This window comes from Theobroma cacao, chromosome 3 (assembly GCF_053813885.1).
Source record: "Theobroma cacao isolate CCN51 chromosome 3, ASM5381388v1, whole genome shotgun sequence".
Taxonomy (NCBI): domain Eukaryota; kingdom Viridiplantae; phylum Streptophyta; class Magnoliopsida; order Malvales; family Malvaceae; genus Theobroma; species Theobroma cacao.
The window spans coordinates 45,905,453-45,923,122 of NC_142641.1; the positions used below are offsets into that span (position 1 = coordinate 45,905,453).

Consider the following 17,670-nt stretch of genomic DNA (forward strand, 5'->3'; position numbering starts at 1 on the left):
AGTTTGATGTGATTAATTGGGTGACATTAATTTAATTGAAAATTTTACTTAAAAGTCAAATGATAAATAGAAAATAATGCATTATCGAGGATATCGAATTTAAATGTTCTTGAAATTTATTCTCATGCCTTTAAAATTGTTTAATTAAAAAATTATGATATGATACTAAAAAAAATCAAATTATTAAAAAATAAATAAACTATCATTTTTATTCATTAATAAAAATTTTATATACTTTTTATTTTTTAAAAAATATAAAAAAATTTATTTTTTAAAAAATATAAAAAAATTTATTTTTTAAAAAATATAAAAAAATTATTTTTATTCCAAAAGTATCTTCATTTATTAAAAATAATTACAATATTACATTTTAAAAAAATAAAATACCTTTTAAGATAATTTTAATTGAAATTATAACTTATAAAAAAAATTTATCAAATAATTTTAATTTAATTTTAAAAATTATTATTTTTTATAAAAACTTATAATAAATTTTAAGTTAAAAAAAATCAGACCAATACTTATAAAAAAATTATATATTTATTTCTGATACTATTTTCTTACACACAATTTGTCACCAAAAAGACAGAAAGTACAAGAAAAATGAGAATTGAAAAAGGTCAAAATCCCACTGCCCGCTAATATAGCGGAACACGAGGCCCAATCAAGTCATTTCAGAAACGTTGTTCCGTCGTCACGCCCCAACAAGCCAAAAACACAAAAACGGCCACGTGCCGGTTATCCCTTTTCGTTTTCTGCCCTTAAAAACGCCGCTCTCCCTTGTCCGTACAGCCATCTGTCCGTTTCTCAGTTACCACCACTCTCTTTCGCTCTCACGTTCTTTGTTTTCTTTTTTTTTTGTCCAAAATCCCTAAAAATCCGCATATCTCCGATGGCGCAAATTAACCGTGCCTCAAAACCCTAGAACCCCCCCCCCCCCCCCCCCCCTTTTTCGGTTTTTTATTATTTCTTTAATTGTAAAGAATCAGTGAAGTGGAATGGATGGAATGAGTAGCAGTAGCAACGGCCAAAACGATGCATCAACCACCGGCGGAGGAGCCCAAGCGGAGGCGCAACCTCAACCAACGCCGCAGCCGGTGGCGGTGCAGAGTGCGAACGCGCCACCGCCTTTCCTGAGCAAGACTTATGATATGGTGGATGATCCCGCCACCGATGCCATCGTTTCTTGGAGCCCAACCAACAACAGCTTCGTTGTTTGGAACCCGCCGGAGTTCGCACGGGATCTTCTGCCCAAGTATTTCAAGCACAACAACTTCTCGAGCTTCGTCAGGCAACTAAACACCTATGTACGCCTTCTTTTTTCCTTTTTTAAAATTTCTTTCACCTTTCGCTTTAGTACTTTAAATTTTATAGTTTCTAATAATTAGTGTTTGAACTTTCCTTAGTTAGAAAAAATTGGAAAATATTAAGTACTTTTGTTTCTTTTAGTTTGACTTGTTAAATATTTGATTTCCTTGTTGATGATAAGGATTTATTGCGAATGTGAAATTGTTCCAAATTAAGTTAATTTTTTTGGAAGTGATCGAGTCGACTAAGAGTCCCCCTTGTGGTTGCTGAGAAAATTTAGAAAAATGAAAACCATGGAGGATAAGTTTTAGAAATGTTTTATAGTAAACTGAATTTAGAGTAACAAGTTTAGGAATATATGATTGCGCCTTAGCAGCAAATCAGTGTTCTAGGTAAGGGTATAGGGCTGCTAGGGCTTGAGTTATTGAAGAAATCAATTAATCACTCACTAGACCTTTTGGTTAACAAGATGTTTGTCAAGAACTAATATATGCCAAGTTATGTTACTATTATTGTAGTTGCTTTGAACAGGGTCAGTTTCCTGTCTCAACTAAATGTGATGTTTATACTGGGGATATAATGGCTTTGTTTCATTGTCTCCCAAGTCACGGAATTTTGTGATTTAAAGTTTTAATTGTGCTTCTATCTGGATTTTCTCAGCAACTAAATGGAGCAGAAAGGGGAAATTGGAAAAAGAAAGCAGGTCACATGTTGTTCATGACGTGGTCACAAGGTCATCAAAAGATAGTTACTTTTATTTGTCTTTGTTTGTTGTTACTGGTTTAAATGAGACATATCTGAAGGACATTTAATATTTGATGTAGGAGTGGTACATATGAATGTGTCACTGAGATAATCAACCAGTTCAGATCTCGTATAATTCATCATAGAATTGGATATGACCATTGTTGTTGGGGTATATAGTGTGAAAGATGCGCACACAGTGCAGGCATATTATGCATTTATTTGGACTTTTGTTCCTTATATGTGTGTGAACCAGGCAGATTTTAGGAAATTTAGCTGCTAGGCTTTTTCTCATGGATTAGGCTTTTATCACATTGGATTTAGGCCTCAAAATTTCAGAGAGAGAATTTTTGTCTTTTAGATTGAATAGAGTTTACTTTGTTTGAGATTCAAGGGCAATAAACTGGCCAAAAATAACGAACTTTTTGCAGTGATTTGAGGATAGTGACCAAACAGTAAGGGTTAGTGTTTGTGTTGTGAGGGAAAGATTTTAATAAGGGTGCTGTTATACAGTTCTTGTTCAATAAATTGTTGAATATTGACAATTTTTAGCCTTTGCAGCATCAATATTATAAAATATGTAATGACCAGCCTCATTGCTCAGGTGAAATTTGTGTTATTTGAAAATAATACAATCTTGATTAGTAATCATGTATTCATACTCATTTTGCTGCAACAGCCAGTATTCACTTGACTGAGGCTTACATCTAAGTAATTTACTTGCAAACACACCTCTATTCTGTGAAAATGACTTCTTCAATATTCTAAGATCTTAGTTAAAAATTTCTATTAATGAATCATTCTGGCATAACTCTTTAAAGATAAGTGGAAGAACTAGGATGAAAATGAAATATGTGTTAAATTTTCTTACCGCTTCATATGCAATTCTCAAACTCTATGCGTATTTGTCATTGTGCATTCCATGTATATTCACGTGCATTTCTTGTATGTATATGTATATCGTAGATACATACACTATTCTGTTCATGCATGATCCTAGGGGTTTGACATTGGTTGTCATTTTATCAATATGAGATTCAGATTATATAAATATTTTCTCCTTATCTATGAGCTACTCTGGAGCAGTTTGTATCGTTGTTGGAAAACAAGAACAATGGTGCTTGTAGTTTGGGAAATGTTCATCTTATTGCTAAATGAATCTTATGGTATTGTTTAGATCTGATTGTAGTTTATCCCGTCCTCCTCCACAGATTTCCTTTGGAGTGGTGTATATATTACTTTGGCTTCTTAGTACCATGGATGTTGCATTTTTGTTTATCACATGATCCTGCACAGATTTCCTTTGGAGTGGGATATGTCACTTTGGCATCTTAGTAGCTTGGGCGTTGCATGTAAACTCATTCTTCATTAACTATTCCTTAAGGTTATATTGATGTGTTCAGGTAAGCTTGTTTATTAGATAGTATTTTAGGAAGTTCAAAGTGTAGGTGTCACATCAAATATATGCCTTTTTAAATAGAATCATTGAATGCTGGCCTTGATTGATAGCTCAATCATTTTGGTAGGGGTGGAGATAGGAAATGAGTGAGAGCCAACGAGTAATTGTCTGTGGAAAATACATTTTTTTACTTAAAAGTTTACAGTGAAAACTTTTATAAAATGGTGATAGTTGTTTAATACTTACATTGCTGCAGTCAAGTTGACACAACCTCTGTGCTGCTCCTGAATTCGGAAACTAAGTTTGATTTTCCACTGATATGGCACCACCTCAAAAGCTTTAGCAATTTAAGGGAGAATGGAAAATATGGTGGACCTGAAAGCTATCCCTCTATTTGACAGTGAAATCTGCTTTGGGCCTAGTTTAGTTACTTCGTATAGTTATTTTGTTATGCTAATTTGTGTTAACATGGTTGGAGTGTGAGCCACACATTGTGGTCTTTATATTAGTTTTTCTGGGATTGTAGAAGTATGCAAGATTTATGATTTGCAGAACGGAAGTATATTATCTTTCAGGAGCTAGATATACCTTACAAGATGTGTGATCTTGCCTTAGTTCTTCAACTCCAGCCCTCATAAAAAATTGAAAATTCAAATATGGTAGTTATAGTAAGGTTAAAACCTTTTTTTTTTATAATTAAAATTTCAAGTGACTTTTAGCAAGGCTTGCTAGTTCAGTAAGGTTGAAATGAGCTGACTCAAGTTGGGCACCTCTTACGTGAGCTTTCTTATTTGTGTTTTATTCGGGTCAATCTCTAATGGAGTCAAACTTCTCAGCTCAATTCAAGCTTTTTCTTTCTTACTCTTTATCTTCTTTTGAGTTTAGACCAGTGTAAGAATATTCCTAATAAGGTCTGTCCTGGAGTGGGGATTGCAGATGGTGCCCATTGTACCCATCTTGGCTTGTTTATTTGACAAGCTTGAATATTAGGCTTGGGCTTATTTATTTGAACTAGTTCCAAATAAAGTGACAAGCAACTGCTCGTCAGTGATTACCATTCCTTTACAGATGGATGTCTGTATGACTGTATCCATGAACTTTGTCCTTTTTTTTTCCCCTATCCTTTTTGTTTTTATCATTTCCTTCGGACCAGCAATATTGACATAAATTTTTGCGTTTTTGTCAATAACAATTCTGCTGAGTGATCTGCTTTTTTTTCCCATACTTTTTGTTCTTGCTGATGCGTTTGGATAGGGTTTCCGAAAGGTTGATCCTGACCGCTGGGAATTTGCAAATGAGGGATTTTTAAGGGGTCAGAAGCACCTGCTTCGGAATATTAGTCGGCGAAAGCCTGCCCATGGGCATGGCCATCAGCAGACACAGCAATCACATGGACAGAGTTCATCTGTGGGTGCCTGTGTTGAGGTTGGGAAGTTTGGGCTTGAAGAAGAGGTTGAGAGGCTTAAGAGAGACAAGAATGTGCTTATGCAGGAACTTGTTAGGTTGAGGCAGCAGCAACAGGCTACTGATAACCAGCTGCAAACGGTGGTGCAACGTCTTCAGGGGATGGAGCAGCGGCAGCAGCAGATGATGTCATTCTTGGCAAAGGCTGTGCAGAGCCCTGGCTTTTTGGCTCAATTTGTGCAGCAGCAAAATGAGAGCAATAGGCGCATAACTGAAGCGAACAAGAAGAGGAGGCTCAAGCAGGATGGTATCATTGATAATGAGCATTCCGCTTCCTCTGATGGACAGATTGTTAAATATCAGCCTATGATGAATGAGGCGAAAGCACTGCTCAGGCAGTTCATGAAAGGAGATGCTTCTCCTAGGATGGACTCTTTTAACAACAATAATGAAAATTTTCTGATTGGTGATGGTTTGTCATCTTCCAGTGGAATAGATGGTGGGAACTCTTCAATCCGTGTATCAGGGGTGACTCTTCAAGAGGTCCCACCAACTTCAGGCCAGTCAACATATATACCAGCAACTTCAGAGATCTCAGGGCATTGCCCCTCAACTGCCATAACTGAAGTACAATCTTCCCCAAGTGAAACAACCTCTGAAAAGATTACAACAGCACAGTTTCCAGATGTGAGTGCACTGGCTGGAGTGCAAAAGCCACCATCAATATCCGTTTCTCAGACAGATATAATTATGCCCGAGCTTTCTCAAATACCAGACATGGTCCCAGAAAGCATTGTTGATATTCCAACAGAAAATTACATGGGGTCTGAAACAGGGAATGGTGGATTTATTGATCCTGCTACATTTGTTGTGGATGGCTCAGTTCCCATAGAACTTGATGACATTGCTCCTGATCCTGACATAGATGCCTTGCTGGATAATTCTGCTTTCTGGGCTGACCTTCTTGTGCACAGTCCATTGCCTGATGATATTGAATCACCCTCAATGGATGGTAAAAGCAAGGGAAATGAAGGGCAGCCGATTGACAATGGATGGGACAAATCTCAGCATATGGATAAGCTTACAGAACAAATGGGTCTTCTTAGATCAGATAACAAGGGGGTTTAATCTTGTGTACCAAAACGTATATTACTTTCACATTATCTGAGGTAAACCTGAAACTTTTATAATCACATGATCCTCTTATTTTAGCCACTGGAAACTCAACTAATGGCTTCATTATCTTTCTTTTGCACTCGTTTATATATAAACCGTATAAACCTAAACTTTAGTTTTCTTTTTGATTATATCCAACTGGAGTTTTCTTTCACTTCACCTTTGTGCTGAGTCCAAAGACTGCTGGTCATTGGTGGTGTTGGGCAATTGGTTGTACGCATATTTTTTCTTCCTCACAAAGTCTTTGGAATGGGTTTGTGTGATATATTCTCTGGGAGATTTCTAATGATTTGCTTTACAAGGGATGTCGTACCCTGGAAATCATTTTGCTTATTCCTGTTTCATTATCCTTGATATGAAAAAAGCTGATGAAACCATTTCCTGAAGGCCTCCAACATTGACAATGTTTTTAATATGTGGATGTAATGTGAAGAATTTCTTTCCAATGTGTTTTTATTTTTTTATTTTGTGGTTATTGAACATCTGTATCAGCTGTGTTGGAGCCAGTCTTATCTTGCTCTGACCTTTTAGGTTTCGAACCAGCTGGCATGAGTAGGACCTGAGTATGGTAACCAACGTGTAGTGGCTGATACCGTAAACTAAAGATAAAGTGAAACTCGAGGTTTAAGGTTGGTGGAGATTGGGATGATTGCTTCCCTTAGATGGGGAGAATGGCTGGTGAGGCTACGCCTACCAGTGGGCTGATGGCGGTTTGCTAGGCTTGTTCCTTGTGAAGGATTATTCATGAATGTTCATATCAATTTACTGTTAAAACGTTAGTTCATTATTTTAAAGATTAAAGAGTATAAAAAGAATAAATAGGTGGGGAATTTGGGTAATTATTCTTAATGAAAACTTAAACTCTTGTCAGGCATCTCACCGGGTTGCAGTAAAAGAGGTCACTGATACGAAGACCACCTGGTCAAATGGCTCGGAATCAAAACTGAAACAAAAATGGACAAGCACAGTAAAGGGAAGTCATGAATTTTATATTGGCTGTGTAAGAAGGTGAGATGATTATTTGATTGTGTTAAGTTTATATAGATCATGACAGTTGATATCAAAATTAGTCCTGAATACTAATAATGGCTTTATGATACTACTAGCTATGTGTCACTTCTACTGTTGACTTCTAAGAAAATTTTAAATTTTAATATTTACACGTTTATGAGGACCCACGTGGAGCTTAAAGCTGACTTGGTTCTCATTAGTCTTTGAAGTTTGCTTCATTTAGCATTTATAACTGCAACATTAACCATTTAAAGGTTTAAAAAAGGGGGTTACACGTATGATTTTTTAATTGTGCAGGCTTTTGTTATTGTTGGTTAAAGCGAAATGCGGCTGTTCCATGGCTTAACCTTCCATTTCGGATTCTGATCCTAATAACTCGATGTTCTGATCCCCGCCGGCACGTTCCCCTTTCTTTCTTCCCACCTCTGATGTTATCGAAGATTTGCTCGAATAATCAATCTAACGGCTTCTCTCGTTCCCCTTATTCCGCCATGGAAATCTTAACTTTAGAAGCACATGTTTAACGATAGCCATGGAAAATGGGCATATTGTTACCAGAGTTTTTACATAAAAAAAAGACAAAAAGAAACAAAAGAGACACGTGCCATTCCAAGGACTGACAGATGCTGACATAAACCAGGAGTTCCGTGAATCAAGGGATTGTCACTGCCCACAATCATATCTTCTGTATTTATAACTGTTAGATTGATCTATTTGTTTTACATGGAAAACATTTTAGAAGAACAAGTGTGTAAATGACACTAGTTAGAGAGAGAAGGCACCAGCAGGGACTCCGTTTATCCCTACCACCACCACTACCTGCAGCTGATTTCCGGCAACGGACTCATTACGCGGCGTTGCTGTCAGCCATTGGTCCGACATCTCCAGACATCGAAAGCCTCTCCGACCTCGAGAAACTATCTGTCATTGGCCACGGCAATGGTGGCACTGTGTACAAAGTCCGTAACCGTAAAAGCTCATCCGTTTACGCTCTAAAAGTTCTACGTTTCGATCAGAATGCGGCCATAATACGGCACCAAGCGGCGTGTGAAGCTGAAATCCTGAAAAGGGTAGATTCCCAATTCGTCGTGAAATGCCATGCGGTGTTCGACGCCATAGGAGGAGAGCTCTGTTTCGTTATGGAGTACATGGAGAGAGGCTCCTTGTACGATGAACTCTCCGTCAGGATAAATTTGCCCGAAGATGTTATTTCCGGTGTTGCGCAAAGAGTTTTACGAGGGTTGCATTATCTGCATGGGATGCAAATCGTGCATGGCGATATAAAACCATCGAATCTACTGATAAATGGGAAAGGAGACGTGAAGATTGCAGATTTTGGAGTGAGCAAGATTGTCGTAGGCACCCATAACGCTTGCGACACGTGCATGGGAACATGCGCTTACATGAGCCCAGAAAGGGTCGATCCCGAGAGGTGGAACGGGTGCGACGCCGACGGTTTCGCCGGTGACGTTTGGTCGCTGGGCGTGGTGGTCTTAGAATGTTTTGTGGGTCATTATCCGTTGATTGGTCTAGGGGAAAAACCCGATTGGGCGGCTTTGATGTGTGCTATATGCTTCGGGGAGAGGTTGGAGATGCCCGAGACGGCTTCGCCGGAGTTTAGGAGCTTTGTGAGGAGGTGTTTGGAGAAAGAATGGAGAAAGAGAGGGACAGTGGATGAGCTTCTTGGTCACCCTTTTGTGAATAGGAGTTTTGGAGGAAGTTCTAATGAAGGATTCATCGATTTTGCTTTGCACCATTGAGTTTCTTCAATTTTGCTAGAAAAAAAATTTTCTTTTCAAGCCTTTAGCTTTGATCTCCATCGTTAATAGACCTTTGGGTTTCCAATATTTTGGTCGTACAGATAAATTCTGTTGTTGGAACTAGCTGGTTAATATTCATGACAGAATGGAAAGCTAAACCAGTGAGCTGCTGGCAAATGATTCCCACTAACAGAGAAAATGTGTTAGTAAAGGTGAGAGACCTGGTGTTCAACATGATCGATGGGTTATTTTTTGCCATTAGGATGTCTAAACTGAACTAACCAAGCAGTTCTCATAGTGTTGCTGCTGATGATACTTGGATTTTCATAAAAGTTATTGGCTTTGCTGAATCTAGAACAAGATCTCATTAACTAATTTCAGCTTACTTCTAGCAACCAAGGCAATAGCCTTGGTTTCCAACCGTGTTGATGTTGAAATCTTTGATAGATTTCCCAAAAAAACTCTGATTAGCCTGTATCTAATAGATCACTAGCTCTAGTTACATCAGGGTGTTACTGGATTTATATCACTTCTTTTTGTTGAGAAGGATTCATATCAGATTTGCACCCTGTATGATGAAATTATGTACATATAAAATCAGACAGACCAAATCCAAGTCATTTTCTGATTCCAGCCAAAACAGACAGAAGAACCAATTGATGGCAGCCCGTAGTCTAGCTGAACTCTAAATGAAGATGCACTGATGATTCCAGGCATTCTTACTGCAAGGTGAAGCTGCGCTGAACTCAACATTTTTACAGTCCAGAGAGTAGACCAACCAATCACCATTTTGGTGTTCTCCAACATTGACAAACACCTGAGGCGGATGCATGCATTCTCAGCTTCTTTGGCATTATCCTGAAGACAGATTTATCACTACCTTGCTAATTTCTCTGACTATGAAAGTTGAAATTAATGTAAACATGAATTAAACACCGCAAACAGACTGCTAAAGAAAATGATCATTTCACTAATATTCATGTTTCAAAATCAAATGGAAGGAAGAGTTTTCTGTCCTGTTTATCAATGAGTGTTACAAAGGTTACACTTGCACTATTTCATATATGCCTCCATGAATCCATAATAAAGTTCAGCAATGTACAGATATAATCAAGTTGTTGACGGTCAAAGAAGGCAGATCTCTACTCTCTATGAACTCCATCCTCAAGAAATCTTCAATCATTTTGGGGGTGCCATGCTACGATTCTTTGTGAATTCCATCTGCTTCTGTCGAAGTCCACCTGGATTCAGTGGATTGGAGTCAGTAACATCAAATGACTAAATAAATTACATAAACATACAAAACAATGCAGCTGCAAAAAGGAAATATAGATTGTAACCATGAAGAATTGGACATTAGATTCCAATGCCAAAAACATGTAAGCAAAAGAGACACCAAGAAATACTACCTTTCAGGACATGCCAGTAACTTTGCCACTCCCTTATGATGTAGGTCTTTGAGAGAATAAAATGAGCCAAAAAATCCAAAATCTAAGTCACTCATTATAAGTGGAACTCAGGAATTTTAAGTGGCTCATATTATAACCAGAGTCATAATCAATAGGAATGAATCGGATCTAACAAAGTTGAGAAGGAAATTGATGTCCAATGAATTGAAGAACTAACCTGGTCTTGATATCAGGTGGATGCGGGAACGAGGACCTTCAAATTTCCAGTTATCTTCATCCAATGATTTAACCTCTTCGTTGAGTGCAGCCATCAAATCAGATTTTAGAACTGCAATGTAGAAGCAATAGCATTTTCATATATGACAATTAAATTTCAATGATTGGGACTTATAGCAAAGCCCTTACAGAAATTGGCCTGACAGGCTAAAACTGCAACCTGGCTAGGGAACTTCCATATTTAGAAAGTAGAAAGATGAAGGACTTAAAAAAGTTAAGAATTCTCTCTTTACATCCTTTTCATTGTCCCAGCAAGAAAAAAAGATGCAAAATTATTTCTTTACTAAAAATACAATCAGACCCTGAAGACAACAAAAGAATTCTTCAAAATAATCCCAAGAATTTTACAAAAAATTAACCACATAATTCAACCCATTAAACAAAATGGCTGTAAGAATCAATTTTGTTATCATAAATTTCAATATTTGGATGTCAAGAAACCAAAATTATCCACCCAACTAAGCCTCATACAACAAGACTATAATCAACCAATACTAAAGACATCCCAACATATCCTAAAAGCCCACAAAAATTAATGAAGAAATGTAGCAGAAACTATGAAGTATAGCATCAAAATTGAAGAATTCAACAGACACATTCATAACCCAAAAACTTAATGCAGAAATAAAATGACCCAAATGGCTAATAGCACATGTTTAACACAAAATAGATAGTCCAAAGTGAAAGGAAGAAAATCCGAAAAAAAAAAAGGAAAAGAAAGAGAAACAAACCACGCATGGCCTCATCCTTGCGATCTTGGATAGAGATAAGATCAGAAGGGAAATGGAAATCCTCCAAACCAGCATTGGTGGTACTTGCTCCTCCTCCAAGGATTGCTGTTGTTGATATTGATGAGTTTGCCGGTGATGAACTATTCATTTTTACTATCGTTTTCACCTTTGCCTTTTTCAGGTGAAAAGAATTCAGAACAAAAAATTCTCACCTTCTTTTGAATATCAGCTTTTACAGTTCAGTTCTCAAACTCAAAACTTTGTTTCGATGCTTGGAAGGTTCTTCATTGATTTCATTCGTGTTCCGGTCTTTGGTTTCTGGAGTTTAAAATTGAAACAGATACGCTTCTTAATTTGGCGAAAAGACAAAAGCTTTACCAATTCCTTCCAAAGTGTCTAAAATGGTAAATTGAATGTTCTTTCTTTTCTTTGGTTATGGGTTTTGGGGCCACTGGGCCTTAGTAACTCTTAAGCCCAAAGATCATTTCTTTGGGAATGAATGCTAATTTTATTTCTTCTCCTGTGAACTGGGGTTGCTCTTCTTTTTTTCCTCCAAGATCGCTCCGGTCTTATTGAGCGGTGTTGTGATTCAGTGGTTGCTTTTGTTGGAACAAGAACAAAAAGGAAATATTAGGTCAGCTCTCTCTTTTTCTCTCCCGAGTTTGTTTTTATGCTGACTAATCTGATTGTACGCTTTGCCTCAGCATGTTCTTGTTATGTAATTCAAATCTCTCTCTCTGTGCAAGTTTTGAATTGGTGTAGTTAATGAAAAATTAAAAATTTGTTTTTTTGGTCATTGTAATTGTTCATGATGGAATTGTTAAGGCTCTTGGCTGGGGAAAAGTTAAGAGGAGTAAAGAGAATTTTTTATGAAATATGTGAACTGATCCTTCTTTTCTTTATATGTAAGATTGATGGATGGGTTCTGAAGTAATCTTGTTTGTACAAACTTCAATCTGTCCAAAATTTCTTATGCTTGTTAGTACAAAACATTTGATTCAATGTAGAAAGTGTCCTACCATGTGATTTTCTTGTACATTTCTTACCTAATTTGTTTCTTCAATTTCAGTGACTCTATGGCAACTAGACAGTATAACCGGTTATGCTTTTATCAGAAACTTGCAATCCTGTGGATGTTCTTTTCTGGTGCTGTCTCTTGCATGCATGTCTTCTCATCGTCAAGTGAGGTCAGTCAGCATGATGCTTGTTCCTGAAACTTTACAAATTATCTATTTCTACTGTAATGGATGTTAGTTGTTAAAAAAGAAGAAAAGAAAATGCAGTTGCCGTGGTAATTAGTCAAGGTGCTTTGTGGGTTAGGTATCTGCCTAGCTATCTTACATTTACAAACTTATGCCTTGCTAGAGCCGACAGCTAAGTTTTCAAGGAATTCGACATCCTTAATTTTCAGGTCGAAATGAATGGACCACCGGATTCGCAGAACTCAGATGCCAGGAACTATATTATGAAATCTTATTTTGACAAATATGAGAACCTGCATGATTCAAGCTTCGAAGATTTTATGGCGCATGAACTTTCTTCCGGTTTGTGTGAAGTGTTTCCAGATAAGCTGAATATTAATGTGAGGCTATCAGTTCTAGAGCTCTCTCTACTTGGTGAAGGTTCTCATCGTCATTTGTCTTCATCTATCAGATTGCAGATTGAGGCAGAGTCCATTGCTAAATTGCCTGATCTTTTTTGTGAAGTTATAATTATACAAAGACTACCCCTTGGAGTATTTGCTGACCCGTTTGAGTTACAACATCTTCATGAGCGGAAGGGTAAACAGCAATTGATTTTCCTTGTGAAAAAAACAGACTAATTGTTTAGTTACAAGAAGGCTTACCGCATTATCTTCTGTTTTTGAGGTTAACTTATGCATTTTACTTGTTGCAGTGTTTACAAATATAGCTGTTTTTGGAGACACCGACTTAGAATTGCCTTCGTTTCGGTCCAATCGATCTGTTGTTGAAGTTCACATGGATGCCGGATCCAACATCTTGTCAGGGTGGAATAATGGACTGGAAATCAATGTACAGTTTCCACTACATGCACGATATCAGGTAAGTGATAGGGAAGGCTTTCAATACTATCATTTTTTTTAATACTTTGTAGTTGAGGCAACTATCAATATGAATTTCTAGCATCAGCCATGTTTGATCTTTGTCATTGACATGGCAAAAACACAAGAGCATGTGTAGATGTGTCAAATGTGGGTACCCAGTGAAAATATGAACTTCTTTTTCCATTTTGTTTTGCAGCCCTTGGATGAAAGCGGCTATTCGATTGTTGAAATTGGTGAACCTGATGTATTGATGAGCTGCAGCATGGAAGGAAAGCACGATAAACAGAGCTGTTTGTACATGTCACCCCACGACAGTGCTAAATCCAGAACCGGTACTGTAGCATGGAGAATACCTTCTGGAAAAAAGGCACATGCCGGATTTGTATCAGTTGTTACCTTCGGTACTGCCTTCTTATCAACTCTTTCAATTGTATTGACATCTATATGTTGTTCAGGCATCAATGTGTCCAAAAACTTGAAACAATCTTAGCCAATATCAGTTTCTACATGATAAATTTGTTTTTATGGGGCAGATAACATATCCGATACGGATTTTGACATCATTTTGTCTGAGTTTAATGCCTTCTTGGTTGATGCTATTTCTTTTCTCTCATTCAGGGTTTAGAGTTTAGGGAAAGAACTATTAATAGTTAACGCAATGGAAAATTCAATAAAAATAAATTAATTTAACACTGTACAGTAGTAGATACTTTCTTTTAACACCAGAGAAATTTACTTGACAGGATAGGTCAGAATGCCATGGAAGTAAGGCACGATGTGAATGCATATATATTGATATGGAAAAACCAAAGAATTATAACTCTTATTACAGGAAATATCAAAGAAGACAAAAGGGACGATACTCGAAAGCTGTAACACACCCTCAACAAACCCAAACACCCAACTTACAGAAAAGAGACACCCCCGCCCAAAGATCAACCAAATATCATAAGGGATGACCAACGAGGCAATGACCACATGATATATACCTAAACTAAAACTTTAACTCAAGTCAGCCATGATGTCTCGCGAAACAACATAATCAAACACATTTAGATCACCCTCTTGTTGCTGAGAAGATCTTTAAATTGCTCTATGAGTCTGATCAGGCTGCTAGTACTATGATCACGATGAGAAGCACAATACCAAATATCACCAGGAGCAAGCAGGTCTGCACAAAAAATTTAAAGACATTAATTCCTTGAAAGGATGGTAGACAGTATCTTTCTATGATTAAAGTAACTGTCCAAGATGGCTTTGCATAGGCTGGTCACTACATTATTAAGGTGTGTGATCAATCAGGGTTCCCAGACCCACTGAGGGAAACCCCGCACCATGTCCCACTATCCCAACTAAAAGGGGTATAAAGAAAGTGGGTATGTCTGCCGAGATGGTGCTTTACACGCAGTGCACAAATTTATTTTTATAAAATAAAGAATCAGAGCATTGAAGGTTACCAAAGAAGAATTTGATCTTTGGGTCTTTGCAGCTTTCACAAGTTGGGATTTTGCCTGTCCAGTGGCAGCCTGTGAATTTTCAATATGGGTCCCAATGTCATCTGCAGCATAGATTGAAGTTCAGCACTTCTCAACATGACCCAGAAGGTCAGAACAATCATATAGCGAAGGAAGATGAAATTCTTTACCAATTATAGTTCCTTGCTCATGAACTAGCACAGCAAGGTCTTTAAAGATCTCGTTCACCTCACCAATTTGCTGCTGAATTTCTTGAATTCCTTGTTCTCTTTCCTCAATGATAGCCTCATTAAAAGCAATCTCATTATCCAAGAGCAAGACCTCCTGTCTGCAAGAAAAAATTACTCAAAAGCTAAAGTCAGTAATTGGATAATCATGTTCATAAAAAAAAAAAATGATAAGATAATGCAATAAATAAACAGTCTACAAACAAATATAGACTGCTTCAACATATATACTCAAAAACTGAAGCACCATATGAAAAGGACTGCTTGCAAGAATTTGTAAAGCAGAACTTACCTTCTTGATTCCACAAGAAGGGCTCGCTGTTCAGCACTTTTATCTGAACCTACATCTATCTCACCGGCCGTGTAGCTGCATATAACAGGAAGAACCTCTAGTATAAGAATAACATGCAAATACTAGAGCAGGATTGAAGCATAACACAAGTATAACCATCAAACAATTAGCACTTGCAACCAGTAAATGGCAGAAACTTCAGTAATCAATATAGATGTTTCATAAAAGATTTGTCAAAACCATGTTGCTAATGACTCAATTTTCAGCGTACACCATGAACAAAAAAGCAGTGAATGCATTCACTTCCCCATCCATGTACATGTAAAGCCTCCCACAATAAATACCTTGAGGGAAGAACTGTCTGGGGAACAAAAGGAGTGTATGCTGTTTCCCTTTCAGCGGCAAGCCGTTGAGCCTTCTGAAACTCTTTCAAAACTGCTTGAAAATCTTTTGCAAGTTTAGCATCTGTTATCTTCTTGCTTGCCTACAATTACAAGGAATTACGAGGCATCAAATACTTCCAGAGGGGAAAGGGGAGAGAGAGAGAGAGAGGGGGCAGGGGTGTTGTCAGCTCATCTCTGTAAAGTCAAGACCAGCAAGCTTAATTTAATTTAATAATGTTTATGCTCAGGTTTATACATGGAATGGCAAGATTCCAAGTATATATAAACCCCCCACCCCCAAAATTTAAACAGAAAAATATTATGTCATCCAGATATCTTATACGTAGTGGAAAATCAGTTATAATTGCACATTTCAGAGCGGTTTTAGCAATAAGCTCAATAACCTTTGCACGAATTAACCAGAGTTTATATAGAACAAAAAATTCATCATCTCCTCTTTGTTGATTTAAAAGGCAAAATAGAAGGCTGCTTGGTCCACATAATCAACCAATAATCGTAAACAAAACCAAACTTACGCTAACTTCAGCACGGTGATCTGTTTCACTAGCTTGTTTAAGTTTAGCCGAAGTGTCCTTCACTAATTGCCCGATATGTAGCCTCGTTTTATGCCTGCGAAGTGAGACATGTCAAAGAAAGCAACTCGTTGCGCATGCAATACAATGACGCAGACCGCTAAGGGATCAAGAAAGGCCAGCATTATACATCAACAAACATGTAGTAAAGTTTTCGACAATTGTCACAATTATCCAAACGAAAATTGATAAACTCTCTGAGCTTTCTTCAAAGGCGAGTCAAAATTGAACTTGACCAACGGAATCATTTATCACCATCCCTAACTGAAATTCCCAAATAGAAAGATCCAAGCTAAAATCAACGCGATTGAACAAAATTAAACCACAATTTTGCGTATCTTAATTCAAAAATAAAAAATGATCACATTCAAATAAAGTGATCAGTTAAAATTGCAAAACGGAGCCATCGAAATTGGGGCAAGACTCACAGCTTTTCTCGGAGCTCAGGAGTGTCCTTAGGAGTCCCGAGGGTATTGACGAGTCGCTGGAAGGTGGAAACGGCGGTGTTGATCTGGAAAATGCCAGAAGCCACTGCTTGCGTGGCGTCTTGCTTTCCGTTGATCAGGCTTTGCCTCGACGCGAACGGCCGTCCAGCTTCCAGATCTTGAAAGCTCATGATTGCTCTTTTCTCTCTCTATCCGACCCTAAACTTTCTCGAGAAAATTAATTTTCTTGAGAAAGTGATGGGAAAGCGAAAACAACAGGCCGAGAGGGGACAGGGAAAGAAACACCGATGGGAATTTGGTGAAAAAAAGGAACCGAAGAACAGGGCGAGAATTGAGGGCACGGAGCGAAAGAGAAAAGAGAAAACAATAAGACGTTTCTTTAAAGAAATAGAAAAAAAATAAAAATAATAGATTTAATAATTATTGTGAAAAGCGGTTTGTTTGGCGTGTTGATGTGTAAGGCGCCTGCGTAATTTAAAAATAAAATGGAAAATTTTAAATTTATTTTTTGTTTATTTGGTTAATTACTTATTCCCTTTTGTTTTGTTCCGGCAAAGTGACGTGGACGGGAGATGGGACACGTGGTTGATGGACAGACGGGAAGGTGAGTTTCCACCGAGTGGGCTCGCTGGTTTACTGATTAAAAATATTATTATTTTTGTTTTAGGACTTATTTTTAGATTGTGAATTTTTTTAAAACAATTTTTACTTTAATAGACGGTCATAAAATTAAAAAAATACTTATAAATGTGAATAAATAAATATTTTTTAAAATTAAAAATATTTTAATAACTTTATTTGATAAAAAATACTATTCATCTTTTCATGAAAAAAAAAATTTATTCATGATATATTAATTTAAAACATTGTAAAATATAACAATAAAAAATGCTGAGATCGCAAGGACGTGAACTTTCTTCTTTACTTTTTAATATAAAGCTTTGATAGCGAAGCGCAAAATAAATAATAGG

The 17,670-nt window shown here is 37.2% G+C and overlaps 5 protein-coding genes across 8 annotated transcripts; 3 read left to right on the top strand and 2 right to left on the bottom strand.

Moving 5' to 3' along the window:
* The first annotated feature begins 936 nt into the window (after positions 1-936).
* LOC18606792 (heat stress transcription factor A-1d-like) lies at positions 937-7,133 on the top strand. The gene is made up of 3 exons (XM_018117315.2): positions 937-1,307; positions 4,706-6,024; positions 6,903-7,133. The coding sequence occupies exons 1-2, from the start codon at positions 999-1,001 to the stop codon at positions 5,981-5,983; spliced, it is 1,587 nt and encodes a 528-aa protein (XP_017972804.2). The 5' UTR covers positions 937-998; the 3' UTR covers positions 5,984-6,024; positions 6,903-7,133.
* On the top strand, positions 6,905-9,736 carry MKK10 (MAP kinase kinase 10). The gene is made up of 2 exons (XM_018117316.2): positions 6,905-7,039; positions 7,340-9,736. Exon 2 carries the CDS (start codon positions 7,798-7,800, stop codon positions 8,800-8,802), a length of 1,005 nt encoding a protein of 334 aa, XP_017972805.2. The 5' UTR covers positions 6,905-7,039; positions 7,340-7,797; the 3' UTR covers positions 8,803-9,736.
* A 10-nt stretch (positions 9,737-9,746) lies between these two features.
* SAMBA (valine-tRNA ligase) lies at positions 9,747-11,366 on the bottom strand. 2 transcript variants are annotated; one of them, XM_088804489.1, is made up of 4 exons: positions 11,219-11,366; positions 10,429-10,539; positions 10,212-10,257; positions 9,747-10,043 (listed from the first exon to the last, which is right to left on the bottom strand). In XM_088804489.1, exons 1-4 carry the CDS (start codon positions 11,364-11,366, stop codon positions 10,001-10,003), a joined length of 348 nt encoding a protein of 115 aa, XP_088660615.1. In that variant the 3' UTR covers positions 9,747-10,000. The 2 variants fall into 2 exon arrangements, with proteins under 2 accessions (XP_088660615.1, XP_007040662.3); XM_007040600.3 differs by lacking the exon at positions 10,212-10,257.
* A 120-nt stretch (positions 11,367-11,486) lies between these two features.
* Positions 11,487-14,455, top strand: LOC18606795 (phosphatidylinositol-glycan biosynthesis class X-like protein). 3 transcript variants are annotated; one of them, XM_088804488.1, is made up of 7 exons: positions 11,487-11,622; positions 11,776-11,852; positions 12,288-12,405; positions 12,630-12,840; positions 12,925-12,999; positions 13,115-13,281; positions 13,480-14,455. In XM_088804488.1, exons 1-7 carry the CDS (start codon positions 11,620-11,622, stop codon positions 13,771-13,773), a joined length of 945 nt encoding a protein of 314 aa, XP_088660614.1. In that variant the 5' UTR covers positions 11,487-11,619; the 3' UTR covers positions 13,774-14,455. The 3 variants fall into 3 exon arrangements, with proteins under 3 accessions (XP_088660614.1, XP_007040663.3, XP_017972806.2); XM_007040601.3 differs by lacking the exon at positions 11,487-11,622 and having other exon boundaries at positions 11,708-11,852; positions 12,630-12,999; XM_018117317.2 differs by lacking the exons at positions 11,487-11,622; positions 12,288-12,405 and having other exon boundaries at positions 11,759-11,852; positions 12,630-12,999.
* Positions 14,050-17,091, bottom strand: LOC18606796 (syntaxin-22-like). The gene is made up of 7 exons (XM_007040602.3): positions 16,682-17,091; positions 16,197-16,290; positions 15,622-15,761; positions 15,278-15,352; positions 14,929-15,086; positions 14,741-14,841; positions 14,050-14,454 (listed from the first exon to the last, which is right to left on the bottom strand). Exons 1-7 carry the CDS (start codon positions 16,867-16,869, stop codon positions 14,389-14,391), a joined length of 822 nt encoding a protein of 273 aa, XP_007040664.1. The 5' UTR covers positions 16,870-17,091; the 3' UTR covers positions 14,050-14,388.
* Positions 17,092-17,670: the final 579 nt, after the last annotated feature.

What these genes read in the sequence shown, in the direction of transcription:
- LOC18606792 (XM_018117315.2), top strand. Translation starts at nt 999, where the DNA reads ATGGATGGAATGAGTAGCAGTAGCAACGGCCAAAACGATGCATCAACC. An exon ending in TCAGGCAACTAAACACCTAT is followed by an intron (nt 1,308 to 4,705) that starts GTACGCCTTCTT and finishes GCGTTTGGATAG; the next exon opens with GGTTTCCGAAAGGTTGATCC.
- MKK10 (XM_018117316.2), top strand. Translation starts at nt 7,798, where the DNA reads ATGACACTAGTTAGAGAGAGAAGGCACCAGCAGGGACTCCGTTTATCC.
- SAMBA (XM_088804489.1), bottom strand. Translation starts at nt 11,366, where the DNA reads ATGAATAGTTCATCACCGGCAAACTCATCAATATCAACAACAGCAATC. An exon ending in CCACCTGATATCAAGACCAG is followed by an intron (nt 10,258 to 10,428) that starts GTTAGTTCTTCA and finishes ATTCTCTCAAAG; the next exon opens with ACCTACATCATAAGGGAGTG. An exon ending in TTACTGGCATGTCCTGAAAG is followed by an intron (nt 10,044 to 10,211) that starts GTAGTATTTCTT and finishes CACTGAATCCAG; the next exon opens with GTGGACTTCGACAGAAGCAG.
- LOC18606795 (XM_088804488.1), top strand. An exon ending in TCTTCTCATCGTCAAGTGAG is followed by an intron (nt 12,406 to 12,629) that starts GTCAGTCAGCAT and finishes CTTAATTTTCAG; the next exon opens with GTCGAAATGAATGGACCACC. An exon ending in ACATCTTCATGAGCGGAAGG is followed by an intron (nt 13,000 to 13,114) that starts GTAAACAGCAAT and finishes TACTTGTTGCAG; the next exon opens with TGTTTACAAATATAGCTGTT.
- LOC18606796 (XM_007040602.3), bottom strand. Translation starts at nt 16,869, where the DNA reads ATGAGCTTTCAAGATCTGGAAGCTGGACGGCCGTTCGCGTCGAGGCAA. An exon ending in ATCACCGTGCTGAAGTTAGC is followed by an intron (nt 15,762 to 16,196) that starts GTAAGTTTGGTT and finishes TTGTAATTGTAG; the next exon opens with GCAAGCAAGAAGATAACAGA. An exon ending in TGAGCAAGGAACTATAATTG is followed by an intron (nt 14,842 to 14,928) that starts GTAAAGAATTTC and finishes TCTATGCTGCAG; the next exon opens with ATGACATTGGGACCCATATT.